This window comes from Pelmatolapia mariae, linkage group LG7 (genome assembly GCF_036321145.2).
Source record: "Pelmatolapia mariae isolate MD_Pm_ZW linkage group LG7, Pm_UMD_F_2, whole genome shotgun sequence".
In the NCBI taxonomy this organism is placed as follows: domain Eukaryota; kingdom Metazoa; phylum Chordata; class Actinopteri; order Cichliformes; family Cichlidae; genus Pelmatolapia; species Pelmatolapia mariae.
Genome location: NC_086233.1, coordinates 43,581,075 through 43,605,861, shown reverse-complemented (window position 1 = coordinate 43,605,861; position 24,787 = coordinate 43,581,075). Strand labels below are relative to the sequence as shown.

Below are 24,787 nucleotides of genomic sequence, written 5' to 3'. Positions count from 1 at the left end.
CCGCGCATCACCCTGCACCCATTTCCCCTCAGCATCATAGTACTTCAAATTAGAAAGAAAGAAAAAAAAACATGGATGGTACTTAAGTAGTTTATCCACCTGCTGGAAGCGTTCATAAATCAAATTTGTAACTGTTATTTAATCCCTTTCAGTCACCAATAAGAAACACAGTGAGAATTTAGCCACTTTCTTCATCTGGGTCCCCAGAAATATGTGATGAGAGAGCAGCCAGGCTGTAAACAGTGAACCACAGCTGATGTGAAAGAGCTCCTGATCAACACGAGGGAGGAAATCCTGAGAACGAATGATTCTCCTGTGGAAATTAATAGAATCGTTCATCTACACTTCTTTTTTTCCTCTTTTCATTTGTCCGTATCTTTGTTTATGCAATCTATTTTCATCTATTAAGAAAATATTTGTGGAAGGTTAAATGAAAATATACAATTATTAATACAATAGAATACAGAGCTATGTGTTAAAGGTGATTTAAAAAACAAAAAAACAAAAACAGAATTGATTGTATCTCCCTTTACAATACACACATTTTCCTTGGTTAAAAGGCAAAAGAGGTAAAGTGTATGAGAAAAAGGCAGCCTGTTGTAGTCCAGAGGGCTGGTGTTTGAGGATTAGGCGATTGCTTTTGCTTCTGGTAAGAACGCCTCCCAGTACTTTATCAGCTGGAGAGAGAGGAAAAACCAACAACAAAAACAAACAAAAAACAGGAGTCTTTAGACGCCAAATTAATTGAGAATTTTGAAAAGTAAAACATCACAAAAAAAATGTAGCCTATTATATCTAAAAAACTAGTAAATGACTTGATGCATGCTCAATCATCCAGGATGGAAATCCCAATAGGTTGATTCTGTTCATCTGGACGCAGCGTTTTCAGTGGGAGAAATGTTTCATCACTCATCCAAGTGACTTCTTCAGTCTCAGCTGACTGCAGGTTTCCCCAACCTTATAAACAGTACATTTGCATAATGATTGAAACGAGCCCACTCTAGTTTCAGTCATTGTGCAAAGGTACTGCTTATAAGGTTGGGGAAACCTGCAGTCAGCTGGGTCCAGTAAATGACTTTGTCACTTTTGTGAACCAAAGAAACAATTTAAAGTTGCTACTTTGGGCTCTTTCATATAAATAATCAAAACTCCTAAAATCCAAAGTAAGCACAAAAATACATTTGCATAATATGTATTTCAGTGTATCACAAATCACGAATATCTTTTAAAAAATGAATTTGACAATGATGTGTTACATTAACATTCATGTTTAATTAATTTCTAATATTCATTAACCATTGAAGTGAATGTAAATATTTGGTTATTTGTTAATATTTTGCTCATACTTTTATTTGATAAAAGTTGGGATTAGCCTCAGTTTTCTAACAAACTACTTTACATAGTAACCAGAGCCTCACTGGAATAATGAAAAAGCATGAAGCACATGCATAAAGAATAGTAAAGAAAATACCATTTAGGGAACCAGAGTGAAAAGTGCAAACGTTAAATACAAAATAAAATGTTTGCAGATTTACCGAGTCGTTTACTTATTTTGAATTTTGGGAGTTTTGGTCCACACAGAAACTAAAATATTCTTTAACTGCTTTATTTAACTTTTATATAAAAAAAAAGTATGTAAAGCCTTGTTCCTGTCGTCTTACCCTACTGATTACCTCGTGTATGATTTACTTTTGAAATTGTCAACTTCTGTAGATTATCTGTGATGCTCAACAGTTAAAAACTGACCTAAATCCAGTGCAGTACTTACAGGTTTATGAATATGAAAATGCTGACTCACTCACCTGTTGCTGAGATTGAAGCAGACACTCCAAATACTTGATAATCTGTCTTTTGCAATTCTTGGTCTTTTCTCTCTGTTAGGAGAGATTTTTCAGAAGGATTTATCACTCTCAGCCCGTTCAGCTGTCTGAGCAGTTACTGATGTGGATACCAATAAGAATGAACACTGGTACCTCAAAGCGAATGACTTCCTTGCGAACAGTTGCAGAAACTCTTTCAAAGTCTCGCTCGTACTGCGTCACTTTGGCCTCCCACTGTTTCCAAAGATAAAAATCACAGAGGAGTCTTAAACCAAATACAGTGCTTCACATACAGAGATTGTGCAGCAAAAGCTATGGAGTGATTAACATCAAGCTAAGAATGAACCAAGGATCAGAAAAATTAAAGTTACTACAACGTTGTTCCCAAACTTGAAGAGGCCTCATCAAACGAGGGTTTCAGCCACATCCGAGCTATTTTTACTTTGTTGTTTTTGGCCCATGTCGTACCTCAGCGATCTCCTCCTTGGCCAGCTGCAGCTTATCAGGCTTGTTGGCCCACAGGAGTTTGGCCTCAGTCTCCCTCTTCTTCTGCAGCATGGACTGAGCATCCTGCCAGCGCTGCCACGCCTTCATCCGGTGATCAAAGGACCCCTGCAGGTCACAAAACTCACATCTTTTTACCTTCATGTACATGCTTTTTAATATTTAACAATATTGGACATTTCACTTCCTATGGGGAAAAAAACCCACTTAAAAAAGCAAAACAAAACTTAAACAGCTGTGATCTACAGAAACTAGCTAAACAAATTCTCTCCGTACCCTCACAGCACCCAGCAGGCGGATGTAATCTGCAATCATTTCAGCAAAGGTGAAGGTGTCGTTTGCAGCTTGTTCCTGGTGTAGCTGCTCCATCTTGTCCTCCACCTCGGCCAGCTGGGAGAGGGCGCGGGACAAGGCGGTGTTGTCCTCTGCGCTGCCCAGCATGGCCGCACTTTTGGCGAAGCTCGCTGTGTTCAGTGACAGCTCTAGATTTCAATGCAAAGACAAGTGTTCTTCACACAAACATGAATACGAGAACATATACAAGAAATGAAAGCAGCAATTATGGGCTAAAAGGTGCATTCACACATTTTATTTTAGGTGGCATCATTCAAAGCTTTATAAAAGCTTTTATTAGAGGAGGAATAGTAATTAAAAAGTGTTATAATTAACAATGTTTAACATCTGAACACATTTCACTCTGGTGCCCCCAAGTGGCCAAAAACTGTACAAACACATCCGAATGATAACTGATGAGTCACTTTACAGATGGGAAAAAATGATAACGGACCTTTCCTGTGAACCACCAGGGATTCGACCAGCGCGTGGAGCTTCCTGAACTGCTGGTCTGCAGATTCCACCTCCTGCAGCTTCTCCTCGAACCACTGCAGCACAATGCACCATTAGTACGACTCCAACACTAGCTGCAAGGGCTGTGAGCTCTACAGCACTACAAGCATCATTACTGAAGATAAATCCCACAACTGTCAAAAATCAAACCATGAAACTGCAGCTCTGTTTATGCCCGAAAGTTCCACCAAAAGTCTCTGCTTTAGTATAAAGACTGAAAAATGCAGTGAAGAACATGAGCGTGCGTTTACAGCTGAACTTACCACGTCTGACTCGTTCATCTTGATGGTCATCTTGCTGACAGCGTCCGTCGCTTTATTGATCATCTTTAAGAAGCCGGCGCCGCTCAGAGCCTGAGTGCTCACTGCTCGAGGCAACTGCAGATGCATTAGTTATGTTAGCTGTGATGATTTAAAACTCAGGCTGCAAACTGCGATATGAACGTTTTCAATATTTTATTGCAACTCCATCTTCCTCCATCGTCTGCACAGTGACACCCAACCACTAATGCTTAGGTAAAGCACACTAGTGTGATGAAAGTTGTAATGTTTCTAACTACAAATACACCATTCATCCACTACAAAAACAGAGAAGTGAAACAAAACTGCATTACACCTCTTCAGTGCAGTAATTCGAGCTGAAACCAAACAAAATCCTCTTACTTCCTCTCTCTCCAGGAACTCTCTGACATCGGGGTCTTGGAGCAGCGACGGGTGATTTACCACCCTCTGCAGATACCTGTTCAATCAAACAACAGGGACACGCTTGATTTTCACGAGTAGTCTAGGAATTGCAACATCAGAACAGCACGAGAGCATCAATGGGGAAGTGGTGGTGATGCTTTTGCATTAATTATATTCTTGTCACATCACGCTTCCTGTACAAGGGTTGGGACTCTGTGTTAGTGGCGCTAACTGGCAGGCTCATGACATTCTTTCTGTCTTACCTTTCCAGAGCACCTCTTCTTCTCTCAACAAAGTCTGTAGATGATGAATCTTCCTTCCCCACTTTCACCTTTGTCATCCCTGCACAAGATAACGATCATCACCACTTATGATTGAGAGCAGATTTTACATTATAATTCTAAGGAAAGCGTGAGATGCGATGAGTGCGTCAGCCTACCCAGAAGGCTCTTCTCTGGTGGTGGAGGCACAATGAATCCATTTGGTCCATGTTTTTCAGAAAGCTTCTCATAAAGTCCGAGGAAGTCGCTGAAGCGTCGCCTCACTGTGAATGTCTTGTTGCGAAACATGGGCAGTGTGGTCTGAAACAGACATTAATGGAATTTATGTACCCAGCAGGCTCGTGTTTGCTCCAATACGCCACTAAATGTGTGTCGCAACCTTTGTTTTCCCTCTAAGAGCAGAGCACGGGTGTGTCTCCAACAATGCACTCGTCAATATTTCATCTTTGGTAAACTTTAACCAACCTCAAGTAAAATGATGAATAATGACACATTTTTACCTGTGTGGATACTTTGTAGGCCATGTAGGCATTCATACCATCCCCTGAAAAAAACAATACATCCATCATTAAATGTCCCCGACTGTATAAATACATACAAAGATTACTCAGTTAACTGATCTTTAAACATCAGGCAAGCTACATTAAGCAATAAAAAAAAAAGAAGCATCACCTATTTTTTCTGGATCTTTGACAGAGACAAAGATGTCAAATTTGTCTTCCTCCTCTTCCTCTTCCTCCTCTTCCAACTGAAACAAATTTTTAACATGAAAGTGAAACATGACATGAAAACCATGGCTGAACAATCAGCTTCTTCCACCGCATTTTGTTGTGGTGGGATGTTAAACAGGTTAAACCACAGTTGGAAAAAACCATGTGCTGCCCCAGTTTTCTCATTCTGATGTTTGGGCAGAGAGTTAACATTTAACCTTGTTAAAACCAACAGGTTTTAGCAAGGTTAACTATAGATCCAAATCTGTCATTTTAAAAATCAAATGAACAGCTTCTAACCAAATTGAAACTTTAAGTATGTTTTTTAAAAAGAATAAAACTCGTTTCTTCCTCAAGATGAGGAAATGTTTGATTTGAATCTTTACTGGATTAGAGTCTATATGAATGCACCTGACCAGCACCTAAAGATGTTAGACACTCTCTGCCACTGTGCTTTATATTTTATTACTGCTTCAGAAGCTGAATACACCACTGTTTCCTGTTTCCTGCTAATAAGTGTGCATCTCTGTATGTCCTCAGACTTTCCACAGGCTGTTTTGTTCTAATATATAAATCTCAAAGAGACGTTTAGCTGAATAAATAAAGGATAGAATAAACTGGTGTGTATATTTATTAAATACTTGGAAACTATTTCATGCGCTCACACTTGAAATTCTTTGTCTGGGTTTAAATCTGAGCTCACCTCTTCTAGGGCAGGAGGCTGTGGCTTGGCGAGGCTGGCAGCTGCTGGCAGAGAGGTGGGGGCGGGAGCAGATGGCTTGGCCGTCGCCTCCTTTTTTCTCTCATTCCTCGGACTGTCGAGAGAGAGCTCCACCGTGGCCTCTGCTAGAGGGGAAACGTGCAGTAAGATATCCATTATTTCCCTAGTACAGTGGACCTGCTTTTACCACAGTTACCAAAGTCTACCTTTAAGTATTTACAGAGATTCTGAGTTCTGTTCCATGTGTGGTGATCTGGAGCACAAACTGGAGCTGCTTCTGTCATGTCTCAACAGGACCATCTCTGTTGGTTTCTTAATCACTTATTTACACCAGACTGAAACTTGTGTTTTCCATCTCAGGTGTCTGACACAAATATACACCGAGGGTTATGTTAAACCTGTGGATTTTACTGAACTTTGCATTCAGATGGTCCCATTTTCTTAATTGAGATGTCCTCATCCTGGCTTTGGTGTCAGCCATGTGTTAACAGCATGATGCACAGAAAATCATGATAGCTGCTTCTAGTTAAATATTGCTGTGCCTGACTTTTAAGAGGGCTACTACTCAAAGGTTTTTTTCTAAGTAATCTGAGCCACTCTCCCATAACCGGCACAGCCCAGTACAAAGTTTCAAACTCAATGCTGGCAAAACAGTTATTTACAATGAAGCAAACATTACTTTCCATGCTGTTGTTTCAACTTTAGGAGGCGTTCATCAACATTTTTCCAGCCTAGAGCTCATTTTATCTTCTATATAGATGTGATTATGCACAAACCTCTATATGAACTTCACTGAACCTGTCTTGAATCATGACTTTAGTATAAAGACCAACTCTAGGCTTAAAACTTTGGTAACATAAACCAAATGAGAATAAAAAATAGAATAAAATAAGGTGGACCCACCAGCAAATATGTCACCATCCTCCTCAGAGTGGACTCCATTGGTCTTGGAGTTGACGGTGCTGGTGACGCTGGGTGTGGAGGCAGCTGCCTGACTGAAGATATCAGCTGGCTTACTGTCTTGCAGCGGTCCCCCAGCAATGACTTTGGTTGTGACAGATTTCTCCTTCTGCTCTTTAGGGACGGGTTTCTTTGAGATGGCACCCAGCGGCTCGCCAAACACGTCCTCGTCAGGTTCACCGAAGAGGCTTTTCTGCGGCTGCTTGGCAGGCTTGGTCTGCAGCGGCTCTGCGAAAATATCACTCCCTTCCTCGTCATCAAAGAGATCAATGTTTGCGCTGCTGGGTTTTTTGGCTTCAGCAGCTGGTGGAGCATCGCTAAAGAGGTCGACCAAAGGGTCGGCAATTTTGCTAGTAACAGGATGTGAGTCACCACTGAGGTCGATAACTGGAGCGGTGGACGTTTGTTTTGCTTCCTGCTGACTGAGTGGATCTGTAACGCCAGCAGTTACTTCACTTCTATCAATTGTTGCTTCAACAGTAACATCTGCCTTTACTACTTCCCCTCTCTGAGCTCCAGTTTCGCTTCCCAATATGTCAACGAAATCATCGGATTTTGTTGCAGCTGCAGCTACAACGCTAACATTGTTTGTCAGGTCAAAAAAATCATCTGAGGGTTCACTCGCTGGCTTGTTTCCTGTTTGGCTGCTCATTGGCTCCATTAAAGGATCATTCATGATGTCACTGGGAGGCTTCATTGAAACATCACTGGTCGGTGTGGTGTCCATTTCGGTCACTGGTGATGTGCTCTGAAGGCCAAAAGGGGATACTTAATGTCAATTGCTGTCATGTCACGTGTGTGTAGACAACAGACAATTCTTAAAGTAATCCAAGCCTCATGCAACAAGTTGATCAAAGTTTCAAATTTTAAAGACCTTTGGGGTTTTTTTTCTTTTCTTAGATCTCAACAGCTTCACATTACACAATCTGGTAACATCTAAACATCCAATGTCCATCCCAGCTACTGGGTGTGTCACTGACAGCAGAAACAATGTTTTCAAATTAAACCACAAGGACTTTGTCACTGTAAAAAGCTAAGGCAAGTTGCAGGGAACATTTTATGATGCTTGAGAAACAGATTTAACAGACATGTTTTCGCCAAGAACACAAAGCAAATCTCCTCAGTAACCATTTCATTAGATAAGCCTTTACATTAGGGTTAGACTAACGTAACAGTCTAATGCAGGGGTGGGCAATCTCAGTCCACGAGGGCCGGTGTCCCTGCAGGTTTTAGATGTGTCCTCGAACCAACACAGCTGATTTAAATGGCTAAATTAGCTCCTCAACATGTCCTGAAGTTCTCCAGAGGCCTGGTAACGAACTAATCATGTGATTCAGGTGTGTTGACCCAAGGTGAGATCTAAAACCTGCAGGGACACCGGCCCTCGTGGACTGAGATTGCCCACCCCTGGTCTAATGTAACAACGATTGCAGTGTTTAGGTTTTTGGTTACAGGGTAGTGAACAAAATGACTTAACGAACTTAAATGACTTGCTTCAAAGGCTGCTGATTCATAAGATGAAAACAACTCTTGGATCTGTTACTCTGTGACCTTGGCTGGATTAAAGACAATTTTTTCTGATGACTTAATGGGCTTGATGGTTTCAGGTCATACTGACTAAAACATGCAGGATATTATTGTAAGTAATGGTCATCAATGGAGTCAAAAAGGCTATGCCCATTTGCTATTGATGTGTCATTAGCAAATGACTGTGTAGTTTCTTTCACTTCAAAGTCAGATGGACACCTGGTTCATCACATCCAATTTAGGAACGCGATGATCGCCAAGAAAGAAAATTCTCAGCTCAAGGTTTTATAATAGAGTGTTGCTAAATAATGAATGATGTCGTATTGGCTGTTTCCATCTTTTATATACAATCTATAATATCTGCATACCTATACAGTTTAAGAAATAAGCCTGTCAAGCAAGAATGCTAGCATTTATCTGATAACCTACCACTCCACATCATTATTATTATTATTATTATTATTATGTGACATACAGGGAAACTGCCAGTGTTACATTTTTTCAGTACTAGTGGAAAATTAATGTACAGTGACTAATAACTGTATTTAGTGGTCCCAAAAATATTTCCATTTTATCTGTATATCTGTCGCCCCTTATTAAAAATGAAAAATGTGGATGTCCTATTATACTCTTTAGACAAAACATGCTTAAAAAAATGGTAATACATCCCAGAAACTTCTTTTTATAGGAAGATCCATTTCCAAACATCATTTCAGGGATGAGCTCTGACACCTAAAACATCCATAAAATGCTGACTGAGGGTTTCCGTGCAGCAGCAAGTTCAGTGTTGGGAGAAAAAAAATCGAAGACAGCAACTTTCTCATGTGTCCTCTGAACTTTGCCTGTAGGAAAACATCCGGGTTCTGACCATGTGACCACACCACGCTCACATGACAGGAGGCTGCCCGAGCCAGCTTACAATCCTTATTTTAGGGGGAGAAATACGTAACTAAAATGGGAAGCTGACTTAACCCACTAATAAGCATCGTGAAATAACACTATCACCTCCCTTACTGTGTCAGCTCTCACAGAAACCACACACAGACCTCACTGTCTGCAGATTTCACCTCACCTACCTACGCATGGCGTGAAAAGTCTGAACGTCAAAAAAAAATGCTGAGGACACCTTCAGATTTAAAAGTTAGCTCGAGAAAGTTTTAGAAGATTAAAAGAACCCCCACATTCCATGCACCAAAACAGGAAGTACGGCGTTACTTGGTTTGGTTAACTGAATCACTGCGAGGGAGGACTTCAAAGAGCAACTTTCAGGGCGAAATCAATACCAGCGAGGGCGTTTGCAGAACTCCTAAAGCTCGTAGGCAGGTAGTAAGGAGTTTCTACAACAAATGCTTCGAAACATTAGGAAATACTAAGAGTTTTGGAGATGACAATAACTTATGTCAACATTGTTTGTTATTTTTTCCCCTGTGCAACTGCTTAACGTTGGCCAACATCTCCTAAAACTTTTGCCTCATTAGCTTTCCTAGCTAACTCTGCATTAAGTTAACGAGTTATCCAGACCTGACCGCTAACAGCTAGGTCGACTCCACTAGTACATACCGTACTCCCGAAGAGGTCCTCGTCTTCATCACTGTCGCGGCCTCGGACTTCTTCAGTGTCCAGCACATCTTGGTCCTCGGAGTCCGGGAATGGGGGAGGACTGCGCTCCGAGCTGGTCGCCATCTTCACTCTCTTTGAAAACACAAGGGGAGGTAACGTCAACTGCTCCCCTCTGCTCTCTGTCACACAGACGTGTCTCCTTCGGTTAGCAGCTAACGTTACCTTCGCCGTTTCTCACTGTGGTTTACCTCGGCCGGACGGGGGTGTACACCTAAACTGGGCTGACTAGTGGAGAACAGACACTGCTCAGGACGTGCAAACCCGCCGCTGTCTTTTCACTTCCTGGTCCTACTCCTCCTACTTCTTGTCAGGTTAGCTTCAGTGTTAGCTGTAGCCTGTAGACTTGGCAGTCATAGGACCGGACACCTCGCTCGGAGATTTGACGGATCTGGAGAGAAGTTAGCTAATCTACCCAAAGCTTAAGTGCCCAGATTAGAGACACCCGACTTCTCTGGAGGAGATGTCCCGTCATAAGCATGCCGGAGATCCGGAGGCACGCCAGCCGCTTCTCACGGGACATCGCCTGGACCCAAGGGAGCTGGACTCGGATGAAGGTAAAGGCAGACAGTTTGTTTACTTGCATACGAAGATCCATAAAGAGGTCATTCCTATACCCCCCCCCCCCCCCCCCCCCCCACACACACACACACACACAAAGTAATTATATGTGTCAAAATTATTTATTATTGTTATTTTATTTTATTTTATTTTTTACAAAAGTAAGTGGCATCTCTCCTTTTTTTGTTCAAATTCAGTTACCTAATATAGTTGTTTTTTTAAAACGTTATTATTGCTGTATAAGCTTACTAATATTTTACACCTATTTTTTTTATTTAGACTTTTAAAAAAAAATGCTTTAAGTCTTTACAATAAGTTGTGTCCCCCTCATGGGTCCTCTAGTTACTACTCTTTTTTTTTTGTTTTAGGAAACCATCTGTCACTCTTTCATCAATCTTTCAAATGAATATTTCTCTGATGTTTTAAGGCTTCCACTATGTATTCCACAGAATACATAATAAAGCATGCTATTTGTAAAACTCCATTTAAATTGAAAATACTTGCAGCTGCAAAAATTACTTACTTACTACTTTCTCCACCTTTTACATGTTTGTTTGTTTCAAAATTAATTGAATTAAACAAAAGAATATACTAATATGACAAAAATGAATAATTTAAAAAGTGACCAAATTTGTTTAACAAATTCTTTAAAAGAAATTTATTCAAATTACATTTTTGTTTTAAACAGATCATACCTTCTCTTTGATAACACGTGCTTATTAACACACTCCTATTAATTCATTTGCTGAGTAAATTCAGGAACATTTCACGTCGTATAAAATGTAAATATGCTAGTAATAGAGATGAGATACAGTTGGACCAGTATATTTTTTGTAGTAGTTTAAAGCCTAAAAAGTAGTTTTAAGCCCTCTTTCAGATCAAATGTTAAAATATATTTTTTTAGGATGTTACTACTTTGAAATGGCTCTGAAAAGAATTTCCATTTCTGATACTCTGATTACTCTGTACTTTTACTTCTTAATCCTCAACATATATTTACAGCGGTAAACAAATCTGTGCCTGATCAGTAATGGATGACTAACAGTTGATGTATTGATTTTTAAGAAGTAAAAAATGCTCATATTGATGTATCTGCTAATATTCTTACAACAGAAAAAAAGGATGAGGAATTTTTTTGTTTAAAATTACTACAATACATTTCATAATCCATTTACATTTAACTTTAATTTTTTTCCACAAATGCTACTTTGCTGCATGTGCTGCAGAGAGTGCTGAGAGCCTCGTTTTCTGCGTAATATTCTGTGAAAATTGTTTTTGGCTTTGTCAGTGTATCAGCGAATGTTAGCTATTTGACCATATATCAAATCTGCAACAGCTAATATGAAAATAAAAAAGTAAGGAAGAGACAGGAGAAACACCCTTCAACAGTGTTATGCATTTTGATTTTCCATTGTTTGCCCACTAGAGGGCACTGATCCAAGCAAACAATCTATTTTTAAACTGCACTGTCTTATCTTAGTATTGACTCATAAATATCTACACATAATAAACGTCACAGAAATTTGGTTATACTTTGGTATCACTCTAAAAATGTCATCCTACTATGAAACTTTCATTCCCACTTTGGACTAAATTGTGATGTTGTTGTTTTTTTTTTTGTTGTTTTTTTAATGATTTTTTATTATTTTGTGATATTTTGTAGCCAGATAATTATTATAACAATTAGTTACTTGCCAATTATTGCTAATTACATTTTCATTGCAACAATAGAAATGTATCAAATTATAAAACAGATGGAAACAACAACTGTGTCGTAACTTCATTAATATGTTTTAATGAAAGAAATGGTCTAACTGCAAAAAGCCAGTTACATGGCCCAGGCAAGCCTCTTTGTCTTATTAAGTTAAGTTTATGGCTCGATTTATAATAGTGCAATGAAAGTAAAACACTTCACCCTCTGTAAACTTTATACATGTTTGTGTTGTTACGGAATAAATATATATTGTTAGTGCTTATTTAGTGCTTATTGTTACTTGTTTTTAATATAGTTTGCTTCCAGTTTAAGAGAGGGCCAACTTTGAGTATAAATTAGGTGAGAGGCTGACAGGATGTAGACAGAAAGTGAAGCTAGGCAGAGTGCATTGCAGAGTTGTTTTGATCGAAACTATGTGTGACTGTGTGTGATGTATAGCAGAACTATATATACGCATTTGGCTTGTGATTCTTTAGACCTGTGGATGCTTGCTAGAGTCTGCAGCTCTCCTTTTCTGGAAATGTAGAATAAAGATGATTTTTTGAGCTTTGACCACACTGAGTCGGGATCTTTCTCTGTCGGTGAAAGAATTTAAAAGAACTGAATCTGACAGTGTGTGTTTGGCTGCCTTATAGGTGAAGTCATTTTTGACAGAACATCAGAAGCTGGTGGGCACGTACTGCAGAAACTGACGTATGAGGAAGCAGTGGAAAGAGCAGGTAATCTAATGTTTTTTGTTTTGCACTAAGTCATCGTAAATATGAGGAGAAAAGCATATGAAAAATAAGCTTATTTAAGCTTTTAGGTATACACTTTATACCTAAAAGGCTAAATGAAACATTTAGCTCTTATGGCTTGTAATTTAAGCTTGGCCTGCAAGTACATGGCAATTACCTGATATGTGGTTAAGCGACTGTGAATGTCATAAGTGTTAATAAGTAACCAATAAATAGCTACCTTTAGAGGTGTAATACCTAGGTGTTTGTGGTTATGACATAAAACAAATCTCCGAAAGTTAATTCTGTTCATCTGGACGTAGCGTTTTGTGGGAGAAACGTTTCGTCACTCATCCAAGTGACTTCTTCAGTCTCAGCTGACTGCAGGTTTCCAGGTTTGCATAATTATGATTAAGGAACTGACCTCCCAGCCCATTGTTCCTTCAGTGGGCTGGTTTCAGTCATTATGCAAATGTACTGTTTATAAGATTGGGGAAACCTGCAGTCAGACGAGACTGAAGAAGTCACTTGGATGAGTGACGAAACGTTTCTCCCACAAAACGCTACGTCCAGGTGAACAGAATCAACTTTTGGAGATTTACTTTCCTGGATGATTGAGAATGCATCAAGACGACATAAAATGAAGATTTTCAAAGCTATGCAACGAGTCATGAATGAATAGCTTCTCCCCTTTGTTTATTCACTTTGCTCTCAGGTTTTGGTTTGTTCCATTGGCTGCTGCTGGTGGTTTGTGGTTGGGCCAATGCCAGCGATGCTGTGGAGATTCTTTGTGTTTCTTTTCTGCTGCCAACGCTACGCTGTGATCTCCAGCTGAGCTCTTCAGACATGGGCCTGCTGACAGCAAGCGTTTTCCTCGGTGAATCATTTAGTCAACCACCTAAACTCCCCTTCACAGAAAATGAAACAACTGTTTTTTGGTAATAGGTCAACTGTTTGAAGCGGAACTTGGAAATGAGAAGCTTTTTTTTTTTTTTTTTTTTTTTTTTACAGTTTATTGATTTATGTTACACAACACCACAAGACCTTATGAGCCTCTGCTCTCTGCTTTTTTGTAACCTTTTCTTATAAAACTGGAACCATAACTGAATATACGACAATTTTATCAATATTATTAAGCCTCTGAAAATGTTGAACTATCAGTAAAGTCACTTTAATGTAATATTTTTATTAAATCCTTTCAATTAAAGCTGAAAATCTGCACCTAATTCACACGTTGATTGTCAGATTTACAGTCCACTGTATACGGAGCAAAGCTGTCATTGTCCAAATACTTTTTTCCTGACTGTAACTCAGTGTTTTGGGCAACTGACTGAGCCCACTGATTACATCTGGAAAACCAAGTTCATCTTTTTTTCCTGTTTTCCAGGAATGATGGTGGGTGGCTACATGTGGGGTTACTTGGCTGACCAGAAGGGGCGTCGCAGGGTTTTGATTGTGTCTCTGACAGTCAATGGGCTGTTTGGGGGTCTGGCTAGCTTGGCTCCATGGTTCTGGCTCTTCCTGTTGATGCGGTTCATCAGTGGCATTGGGTAAAAACATGATTTTTAATTCTTTTTTCTGTACAAGTTTACATTTTGCTAACACACATTCAACTGTTTCTCAGGGCCATAATACTAGTGAATAATACTAGTAATACTTCACTTTGCAGACATTGTCACTTGAAGGACTGACTTATGAACTTGTACTCATATCCACTTTTGAGTGGATTTGTTTTCATCTGTGATTTGTATATATTGTAATGTTGCTATTTTAGAATATTATATGTCACTGATTTGTGCAAAGTATGAAAATTTGTTGTAAAATGGTTTTATAATGGTGGTAATTCATGAATTTAAGTGATAATTTTAGAATCTATAGGAGACATAGGTGGTGTGGTTTTGACATCAGGCAGTGATTATGAAGGCAGTGAAGGTATTTGGCTTTTTGATGATGATGGCATTGATGTTTTGAGTGGACTCATTGCCTGATTGATAGTCTGCACGTGTGAGATGTCTAATAGCCAGAATCCTTAATTTGCTGAATCTGTATATATGTGCAAATATGCATGAAGACTGTTTCTCTGTAGCAAATAAAGGTCACTGAGACTGAAATGTTGTAACTGAAGAAAAGATTGTGGTAAGTGGGACATTGTGCGGAGGTTATTTTATATATTTTTCCTCTATGCACCTGTCATTGATTCAGGTGTGCAGAGTTTCCTAAAACTGGCTAACACACATTCAACAAAATATGTTTAAATGTTTAGAGCGATAAATCTTGAAGTATTACGATGTGACTTGTATTGCTACAATGCCTAATATTTACTTTGTGGAGGGCAGTTTTCATATATACTACAACCAGAAGAGTTGCCTTCTGTTGACTATTAAAAAAACATTCAAGTTTAGGGCAGTTCCACATTGGGAAGCTGCATCCTTCTTTTAGTTGTTTTAAATGTACCTCTGGTGTCATTAGAGGACAAAAATGCTCCTATTGGGGCACAAAGGTCAGTCAGATTAGTAATTGACTGGTTTGATTTTATTCAGTGTCATCATTTTTGAAATACCCAAGTATAGCACAAGACATGCAGCATCCCTCCACACTGTATTTAAAAACCGTCTACATTTCCTCTGTTAAACAGCTAAAGAATAAACACCATGCTGTTCTCCTCTGCAGGGTCGGTGGGTCAATTCCTGTCATTTTCTCCTACTTCTCAGAGTTTATGCCCCGGCTGAGGAGAGGTGCGATGATCAGTTGTCTGGCCACCTTTTGGATGGCAGGAAACATCCTGGCTGCAGGTGGGAGCAAGGAGTAGTCTCCATATAAAAAATGAACATAACTGTGGTTATGACCCATTTTAACATTTTAGCATTTTAACCCCCTCCATATGGGTTTTAGCCAGATGCTATTATATTTGAATGAACGGTGGAGTGTTAGGTTATCAGCTAATGCTAGCAAGCTTCGTTACCATGTTGCAATATGCAAGTCCAAAGAGACCGGGTAGTGCTAAACATTGCTATGTAAAAGACCAGAAAATACTCAAGTTTCACTCACCAAAACTGAAGTACAAACGTCTTGAACAGGCTGTATCACTAAACAAGAATTCAATTTAAATGCTCCAAAAGGCTCCAAAAGCACAAATACAATCAAGGAGTTCAGTTCAGTAACTCAAAAAGTGAGGCTTACACAGTGACTACAGCTTCCTGTGTCGTGGCACTTATCAGTGTTCCTTCCTGTTAAAAGGAAGTTTTTCCTCCCTACTGTCGCCAAGTGCTTCCTCATAGTGGGTCTGTAGTAGTTGGTGCGAATTGAATTGAATTCAAAGTGACCACACCCCTAACTGCAGTATACAGGTGAATGAGTTATAATAAAATTCACTTTTGAGACAACTGTTTTGAAGGCAGAAACTACAGGCTTAGAAGATTTTAAATTCTATAAAGTTTGACATTTTAACATGGGAGTTAAGCTAGACTCCAGTTAACTGCAGTTTTTTTGGTATTTCTTTGTCAGCTTGATTTTCTTTTAAGTTCCTGATGTTGCTTCTTGAGGATTTCAGAAAAAAATAGCACATACTCAGTGGTGTGTGTTACCGGGTTTTTGGTTTTGGTGTTTCAAATTTTGCACAGACTTGCACAAGATGTTAAACTCAACTTCTCTTAAAATAAACTGTAGTTTTTTTTTGTGAAATACTGACCATCTGTGTTTGCCTTTGTCTGCAGGTCTGGCCTGGCTGGTGATCCCCAGAACCTGGGTACATTTGTCTCTGGGAACACTGGACTTCAAGAGCTGGAGGGTGTTTGTGGTGCTGTGCTCCGTTCCCAGCATCACGTCGGCACTCATTTTCAAGCTGTTCATGCCTGAAAGCCCCAAGTTCCTCATGGAGGTATTGAAAGACCAAAATAATGTTTGTGTTGCTTGCATGCTTTTATTTCTGAGTTGTCTTTAGGATGATTTTTTGTGTTCTGTCTTTTCCAGGCTGCCCGTGAGAAAGAAGCAATCCATGTTTTCAGACTGATGTTTAAGCTGAACATGAAAGGAAAAGAAAAGGCTCTTCCGGTATGAAATAAGTATACTAATATATGTTTAATTTTTGCTGCACATATCCAATAATTTTTTAAAACAAAAATAAAGCCAACTTAAGTCCACAAAAAGCAAAGCCAAAGTGATGCAACTGACAAAGATAAGGTAAAAGCTACTGTGTGTGTTTATATTTCACATGTGGTATTCTACAGTTTTGTTGAATCAGTAGCAAGCAGTGACTTTTACAGGAAGGTGAGCAGAAACAATGGCCACCCCTTTTCCACCTCCAAACAAAGAGAACAAACATTTCTCCAGTGTTCAACACAACAACAAGAAAACTTGGACCAGATTAGAAATACCAATTCATGATTTTGTGCTGCATGACTATCCTTTTGTATATGCTGACATCCTTGTACATATTGCTGCAATCTGCACAAACATCTTCACCTTTCTGAACTCCTTCCTGGCTGAAAAATTGTGAATTGTTAGCGCTTCTATAGTTATGTTTAAAAAATGTTTAAAGCTAGCTGACAATAGCAAGTACTATAATGTACTTGTAATGTATATTTTTAGATTTCACTGGGCAAGCACTGCTTGCCTTGCTTGCCTTTACGAAACATCAGTCATCAGTCAACATTTCCTTCCTTCATGCAATTGTATAAAAGTACTGTAAGTGTAACAACTGTCCTCTGAACCTTTTTGTAGGAATTTGGTTTGCGTACAAGTTCTACCCAAAAAAGTGACAAAGACAAGACCAGAAGCTTGGGTTCAAGTAAAGAACGTCTTGCAAATATTTTGAAAAAGGTGATGTAATTGTTATTATTAATAGTTTAACTGATTTTTAGAATGTCTGGTAGTACTGGTTTCTAGATTTAGGGTTTTGTTTATTTTAAAAAAGAATGGCTGAAAATGGTAAGATATGAGTATAAGATACTCAAGCCTGAAAGATTTTAAAAAGGAGAGAAAAGTAGCAAAACACAAAAAAATACTCCCGTGTGACGATTGTTTTGTGTTTTGATTTGAAAAATTACCAGAAATAGTTGTAAATTAATTTGAACTGGTTTGTTAGGAATACTCAGAACTGGATTTGACCTTCTTAGCCCTTTCCCTGCCATAATATTATTATACAGTCAGGTCCATAAATATTGGGACATCGACACAATTCTAACATTTTTGGCTCTATACACAACCACAATGGATTCCAAATGAAACGAACAAGATGTGCTTTAACTGCAGACTGTCAGCTTTTATTTGAGGGTATTTACATCCAAATCAGGTGAACAGTAAAGGAATTATGACAGTTTGTATATGTGCCTCACACTTCTTAAGGGACCAAAAGTAATGGGACAATTGGCTTCTCAGCTGTTCCATGGCCAGGTGTGTGTTATTCTTTCATTATCCCAATTACAATGAACAAATAAAAGGTCCAGAGTTCATTTCAAGTGTGCTGTTTGCTTTTTGAACCTGTTGCTGTCAACTGCCAGGATGAGATCCAAAGAGCTGTCACTACCAGTGAAGCAAGCCATCATTAGGCTGAAAAAAACAAAACAAACCCATCAGAGAGATTGCAAAAAACATCAGGCGTGGCCAGAACAACTGTTTAGAACATTCCCAAAAAGAAGGAACGCACTGGTGAGCTCAGCAACACTAAAAGACTAGGAAGACCATGGAACACAACTGTGGTAGATGACCAAAGAATCCTTTCCCTGGTGAAGAAAACACCCTTCACAACAGTTGGCCAGATCAAGAACACTCTCTAGGAGGTAGGTGTATGTGTGTCAAAGTCAACAATCAAGAGAAGACTCCACCAGTGTGAATACAGAGGGTTCACCACAAGATGTAAACCTTTGGTGAGCCCCAAAAACAGGCAGGCCAGATTAGAGTTTGCCAAATGACATCTGAAAAAGCCGTCGCAGTTCTGGAACAACATCCTATGGACAGATGAGACCAACATCAACTTGTACCAGAGTGATGGGAAGAGAAGAGTATGGAGAAGGAAAGGAACTGCTCATGATCCTAAGCATACCACCTCATCAGTGAAGCATTGTGGTGGAAGTGTCATGGCGTGGGCATGTATGGCTGCCAGTGGAACTTGTTCTCTTGTATTTATTGATGATGTGACTGCTGACAAAAGCAGCACAATGAATTCTGAAGTGTTTCGTGCAATATTATCTGCTCATATTCAGACAAATGCTTCAAAACTCATTGGACGGCGCTTCACAGTGCAGATGGACAACGACCCAAAGCATACTGCAAAAGCAACCAAAGAGTTTTTGAAGGGAAAGAAGTGGACTGTTTTGCAATGGCCAAGTCAATCACCTGACCTGAATCCGATTGAGCATGCATTTCACTTGCTGAAGACAAAACTGAAGGGAAAATGCCCCAAGAACAAGCAGGAACTGAAGACTGTTGCAGTAGAGGCCTGGCAGAGCATCACCAGGGATGAAACCCGGCGTCTGGTGATGTCTATGTGTTCCAGACTTCAGGCTGTGATTGACTGTAAAGGATTTGCAACCAAGTATTAAAAATGAATGTTTGATTTATGGTTCTTATTCTGTCCCATTACTTTTGGTCCCTCAAGAAGTGGGAGGCACATTTGCAAACTGTTGTAATTCCTACACCGTTCACCTGATTTGGATGTAAATACCCTCAAATAAAAGCTGACACTCTGCAGTTAAAGCACATCTTGTTCGTTTCATTTGGAATCCATTGTGGTGTTGTATAGAGCCAAAAATGTTAGAATTGTGTCGATGTCCCAATATTTATGGACCTGACTGTATATCACCCAACATTGCTAATACTTTTTCAACAAATCATTTCAGATACCCAAAATGTTTTATGAACGCAGCTCTGAACTTTGGAAAGTGCATTTTTTTAAATCATTTGGCCTCTGTACACCAAGATGTGATTTAAGTGAAGCATTTTTAATTCAAGGGTTTAACAAAAATATTCCATTAACTTTAGGAATTAACAACACATTTTTATATACATCTGGCAATTTCAGTGGGATGAAAGTAACATGGGGGGTGTTTCTAATATTTTAATGAAAATACTTTATAGCCAGTGATTGCTGTTGCTGCTTGTTTGTTGGTATTTGTGCCTTCACTTTTGTCTTCAGTAACTGTAAATTATGCAGTTTTAGGCTAACATGAGGTGGCTGACCGGGCCACTGAAGAATATCCCATTTATGGCCTTGAGTTCTTGAGCGTAACCTGTGCTTTGCACCTTGTTGTACACCCTCTGTGTTTACATTAATGACGGCATCCTTTTTTGTACATATGAAAATTATATGCCTAACTTCTTGAGAGTGTTCTTGACTTGGTTAGCTGTTGTGTCATCCTTCTCTTGATTTGTTTTCTGTGATTTTTCCCGGCCTTTTGTTCAGTGAATTAACAATACACCAGATTGTTCATTTGGCCACTCGTAAATTTGTGCCATCTTTTCAATAGGTTTATTTTGTTTTGTCTTTTTTTTAGTCTAGTGATCCCTGCCTTCACTTTCAAAGACCTCTCTTTGGAATTCACATTGAGCGTTACCTTGAACAGTTACCGGATGGTTTATCTGCTTAATTAGTCACGGAAAAATGAGGGAACAAGCCTTATCTTGCAATAAAACTGCACAGCAGTAAATTGTTCAATTGCTTTAAGCATCTGAAAACGGGGGACTTTGTATAGAAATGGCTTAATTCCTAAACAGTTAATATAACACTTCTGTGAACCCCTTGAACTAAGGTGGAAATCTTGACTTTAGTCAAGTTGTGATTATTTGGTTAATAGTATCCACTTGGACCTAACTCTATATATAACAAAAAGGAAAAGAGCTTTTGTTTGTTAAGCTATTGAGTAAATGTGAAAACACTGACAGTGCATGAGTAATTTAGGCATTTCCTTTGGTTTTGTTGGTTTACTTATGAATAATTTTCTTGTTAACTTGCAGGCTTTGGCACCCATTAAAAAGATATTTCAGAGCCCTTTCAAATCCAGGAGTATCCCTCTTCTCATCATTTTCTACTCAATATCTTTTGGGTAAGAAATGGGCACCTATACATTCAAGCTTTGCTTCAGCTCTGTTCACACTGTTCAGCCGCTGAGGGATTGTATCAGACTTATAAAAATAATACTACTAATGTGAGATAACCATTTGATAGGCATCACATCAAGTGATAGGGAACAATTAAATGGCAAACTCATATTTTCATGTTCTATTGTGGTTTTCTTATTTCTTCTTTTTTTACATTTTAAAACTTTCACACTTCATCCTTTATTCTAAATCAAAAGTTAAAATCTTTTGTTTATGTGTGTGTGTGTGTGTGTGTGTGGGTGTGTGTAGTTACTACGGGCTGTGGATGTGGTTTCCTGAGCTGTTTGAGAGAACCGAAGACGGCGGCTCGCCCTGCGCAAATGTGTCCCGCCCGTCTGCAATGCTCAATGAAACCTGTGACACGGTCAAGACAGCAGGTATGTTTCAGAGGATTCATGCTCATATTAGTGTTTTCGTCCAGGCATCAAACACTGCTCACGGAGGCCAAGAAATCAGCTTTAACATTGACAGGAGTCAGTTTTTACAATACTTGAAAGGAAGAGAAAAGCAAATATTTGAAACTTACAAAAAGTGCAGGACACTTCTGCTTTACTTTTTAACCTGCTTTAATGTGACTTCCTAACAAGCTTAAAGCAGCAGCTGACACTGGACATCTCAGGAAATCTCAGGAAATAACTATTAATGTGTTGTTTTTTTTGTTGCTTCTGCTTTGTCTTTTAGTCCTGTACCTGCTGTATCAGTAGCTTTTTATTTTACCAATGCACGGTTGTCGAAGGATGTTTGCTCAAAAGACCCAAGTTAATCTAATATGGAAAAATTTTGCAGTATTTATTTTTTATAATCAAATTTAAATGTTTATTTCAGTTTATATTGAGTTGTTTTTTATTTGTTTTTTCTGGTCCATCCATATCTCGCCATGTCTTTCTCCTGTCCACACTCGTCTTCCTGTATTGGTCTGTTACCTCACAGTATATACGGATGGCTTCATCATAGCCGCGGCAAACCTGCCGGGTAACATCTTCACTATTCTTGTGATGGACAGCACCGGAGGAAAGGCTCTGCTTTGTGAGTTTTTTTTTTCTTTCACAAATCAATATGTTTTCATGCCTTAACACTCTCCCATACATGTTGCATATAATCATAGGTTGTGTATAAAAAAAAAAAGATCATAGCAGAGCCATTCCACTTCACAGTAACCCACAGAATTTGTGGCCACAGCAAGTGGTGCTCAAGAAACAGTCCATGGAGTGAATGGAGCTACACAGCTAAAATAATTGACATCTTGCTAGATTTTATTTAAGTTTTTGCAAATTTAATACCAATCATACATCCGAGGCAAAATAGAACAACACGTGTTTTTATTAATTTTTATTTTATTTTATTTTATTTTTTAGATGAATGGATTAAAGATACTCCAGAAACAACTGGGAGGTCCAGTTCAGTCCATGAATTAAGCTGTAACTAAAACTCTCATAATCATGCTTAATAATAAAAAAAAAAAAAGGTTTATAGGAAATTCTATTATCGTAACAGTCTGTTCTGCTGTAACGTTGTAACATAGAAGTTAGAGAGGATTTTTTTTCGTGGCTTTTTTCTTGTATATAATTTATTCTCTAAATTTGTCAGTGAGTTGACACTTAATAGCATAAAATTCGTCCTTTTAGAGTTCATCACTGCATATCACTGTCTTTAACACAACCCATTCACAGTTAATTAAACGCTCAGTCTTCATCTTTAAAAGCTTCGAGTCATGATTAAAGAAGCTCTCACACTACAAACAAATGTAGAAAATCAGAAAACTGAGCTGCTACAGAACGCCCACCTTTAAGTCAGTGCTTAACAAAAAATAATACATCTCTTCATCTTTGTTACTTTCTCCAGCTGGCAGCCTGTTGTTGTCCAGTCTGAGTGTCTTCTTCATCTATATGGTTCAGACCAAAGCTCAGAGTCTGATCCTGTCCTGCGTCTTCAGCGGGGTGTCCGTGATCGCCTGGAATGCGCTGGATGTCGTAGGAACTGAGCTCTACCCGACAAAGCTACGGTAACCAGTCTCGAAACTCAGATTCAGCCATGAATAGAAATGTAGATCAAACTAAGATTTCTTTTTTGTATTTTTTTTAATTGATTCACTCATCCATCGAGGTGTTTTATTCTAACTCGGAGAGGTCACATGCACATATATTGAATCTCTTTTCTTTCCATTTTTCTCTCAGGTCCTCTGCTCTTGGTTTCTTCACAGGCGTGGGCCGAGTGGCAGCGATCATGGGTAACTTGGTCTTTGGAAGGTTGGTGGATGCAAACTGTGCTGTCCCCATCCTGCTGGTGTCAGCCCTGCTGCTCACTGGAGGACTGGTGGGTCTTCTACTTCCACAAACCAGGAAGACAGAGCTCACGTGAACACTTGCGTTGTTTTAAATGGATTCAGCTTCCTCTTAACATCCTCACAGATGGGTAGAACGACTTGAAGCTCTGTAATCTCTGTATTTTCTGGTTGAATCCTGTGCCTTCTGTCATCTTTTTCTATGGTGCCTAATTTAAAAATTCCACTGCTAAGACAAATTGTTAAACAACAGTCGCCTCTCTCTGCCTTCCAAGAATTACTGTTTTGGAAAGCTGAGAAAGAAGTGCCAGTGTGTTATTAAAATCCTGGACACCTGTAAAAAAGTTTGTATGTAAATGACAAAACCCTATATTCAAAGTGAGAAAATGGGGCCTTATTATCTGGTTTACTGAAGAGTGATGGATTGACTGTAGGTCTTGTGTTTTTCCTTTCCTGTCATGTTTAAGAAACTAGTTTTGTATAGTGAGTACACTGTGCTCATAAAGGGGTGAACGTGGACAGCAACAATACTCAGGTACTCTCTGTCATATAAATGATGCTCAGTTGGTACTAAGGGGCCCAAAGTGTGCCAAGAAAATATCCCTCACATGTTTGCACCATCACCACCATCCCAAACTGTTGATACAATGCAGGATGGATCCATGCTTTCATGTCGTTTACACTAAATTCTGACCCTACCAGCCAGATGTTGCAGCAGATATTGAGACTCATCAGGTCAGCCAACACTTCTGTTTTCTAATTTTGATGAACCTATTTTGATATAGCCTCAGCCTCCTGTTCTTATCCGACAGGAAAATCAATTAAAACAGCTGCCTGTCCAGATGTTCAGTTTGAACTTAAGTAGGTCGTCTTGACCGTGTCTACATGCCGAAATGCAATCAGGTGGTGCCATGTGATTGGCTGATTAGATATTTGTCTTAAGAAGCAGTTGACCAAGTGTACTCAATAATGTGGCCAGTGAATGTATATTATGTCACAGTGGAGGATGCTCAAATTTAGTCTTATGCCTTGTCCCTAATAGGATCTACTCGGGGACACGACTCTGGCTTTGAGCACACAAACCCTTACTCAGGCTGCATTCAAATCTTCTGGATGTGAGGTTCAGCCAATCAAACAAGGCTGACTTAAAGCAGCTGCAGTTTTTTGTCATGTCTCTTTTGAATTGTGAAAAAACAAGACCAAGGCCAAGTGTAAGATAAGTGCTATTAGTTTTTTTTAAATCATTTTTAACTGTGAATCATGCTAAGCTGCATTAGTGCAATCTAAGAATAAAACCATGCAACTAGAAAAAAGCGTTTTAATAAGTTGCCTTCAAATATATGTCTGAATAAATGGCCTTATATGATGTTTTTGGAGGTTCATGACCTGCATAGGTGGTGTAAGCAGCCAACGTATCATAGCAAATGGTTTCCAAAAAGTCTATACTTACGCACAGAATAGATTTTAGTAGGTTCAGTCTGATATTTTCCTGCACAAACTGGATCGGGCAAGTTTAGTTCAGTTTGAGTGAAAACCAAAGATTTCAGAGTGCAGTGATGGGAAAAGGACCAAATCATTTACAGACTACCTTAATATCTGCCTGAGAGACTACATTGATGATCCTATCAGGGATTTTGTAAAAATTTAAAGCAGATTTACAATTATTTTGTAATGCCTTAATCAGGTTTTTAAATAAATGCAGCTTTTTCTTCATCTCATACATGTGTGTTTTTGCTGTTTTGTTGTAAAAAC

At 39.0% G+C, this 24,787-nt stretch overlaps 2 protein-coding genes across 4 annotated transcripts; one reads left to right on the top strand and one right to left on the bottom strand.

The window, feature by feature from the left end:
* Positions 1–569: 569 nt before the first annotated feature.
* On the bottom strand, positions 570–10,112 carry LOC134631169 (sorting nexin-1-like). Of its 3 annotated transcripts, XM_063479227.1 has the most exons (16): positions 9,835–10,112; positions 9,613–9,744; positions 6,469–7,273; positions 5,548–5,690; positions 4,807–4,882; positions 4,635–4,678; positions 4,293–4,434; positions 4,117–4,195; positions 3,833–3,908; positions 3,434–3,547; positions 3,112–3,205; positions 2,601–2,806; positions 2,289–2,432; positions 1,974–2,054; positions 1,803–1,874; positions 570–677 (listed from the first exon to the last, which is right to left on the bottom strand). In XM_063479227.1, the coding sequence occupies exons 2-16, from the start codon at positions 9,733–9,735 to the stop codon at positions 627–629; spliced, it is 2,250 nt and encodes a 749-aa protein (XP_063335297.1). In that variant the 5' UTR covers positions 9,736–9,744; positions 9,835–10,112; the 3' UTR covers positions 570–626. The 3 variants fall into 3 exon arrangements, with proteins under 3 accessions (XP_063335297.1, XP_063335296.1, XP_063335298.1); XM_063479226.1 differs by having other exon boundaries at positions 9,613–10,112; XM_063479228.1 differs by having other exon boundaries at positions 5,548–5,687; positions 9,613–10,112.
* An 18-nt stretch (positions 10,113–10,130) lies between these two features.
* Positions 10,131–24,732, top strand: sv2 (synaptic vesicle glycoprotein 2). The gene is made up of 13 exons (XM_063479230.1): positions 10,131–10,226; positions 12,580–12,663; positions 13,376–13,537; positions 14,048–14,210; positions 15,331–15,452; positions 16,374–16,537; positions 16,630–16,710; positions 17,380–17,478; positions 20,611–20,699; positions 21,004–21,131; positions 21,685–21,780; positions 22,597–22,756; positions 22,929–24,732. The coding sequence occupies exons 1-13, from the start codon at positions 10,133–10,135 to the stop codon at positions 23,110–23,112; spliced, it is 1,626 nt and encodes a 541-aa protein (XP_063335300.1). The 5' UTR covers positions 10,131–10,132; the 3' UTR covers positions 23,113–24,732.
* The last annotated feature ends 55 nt before the right edge of the window (positions 24,733–24,787 follow it).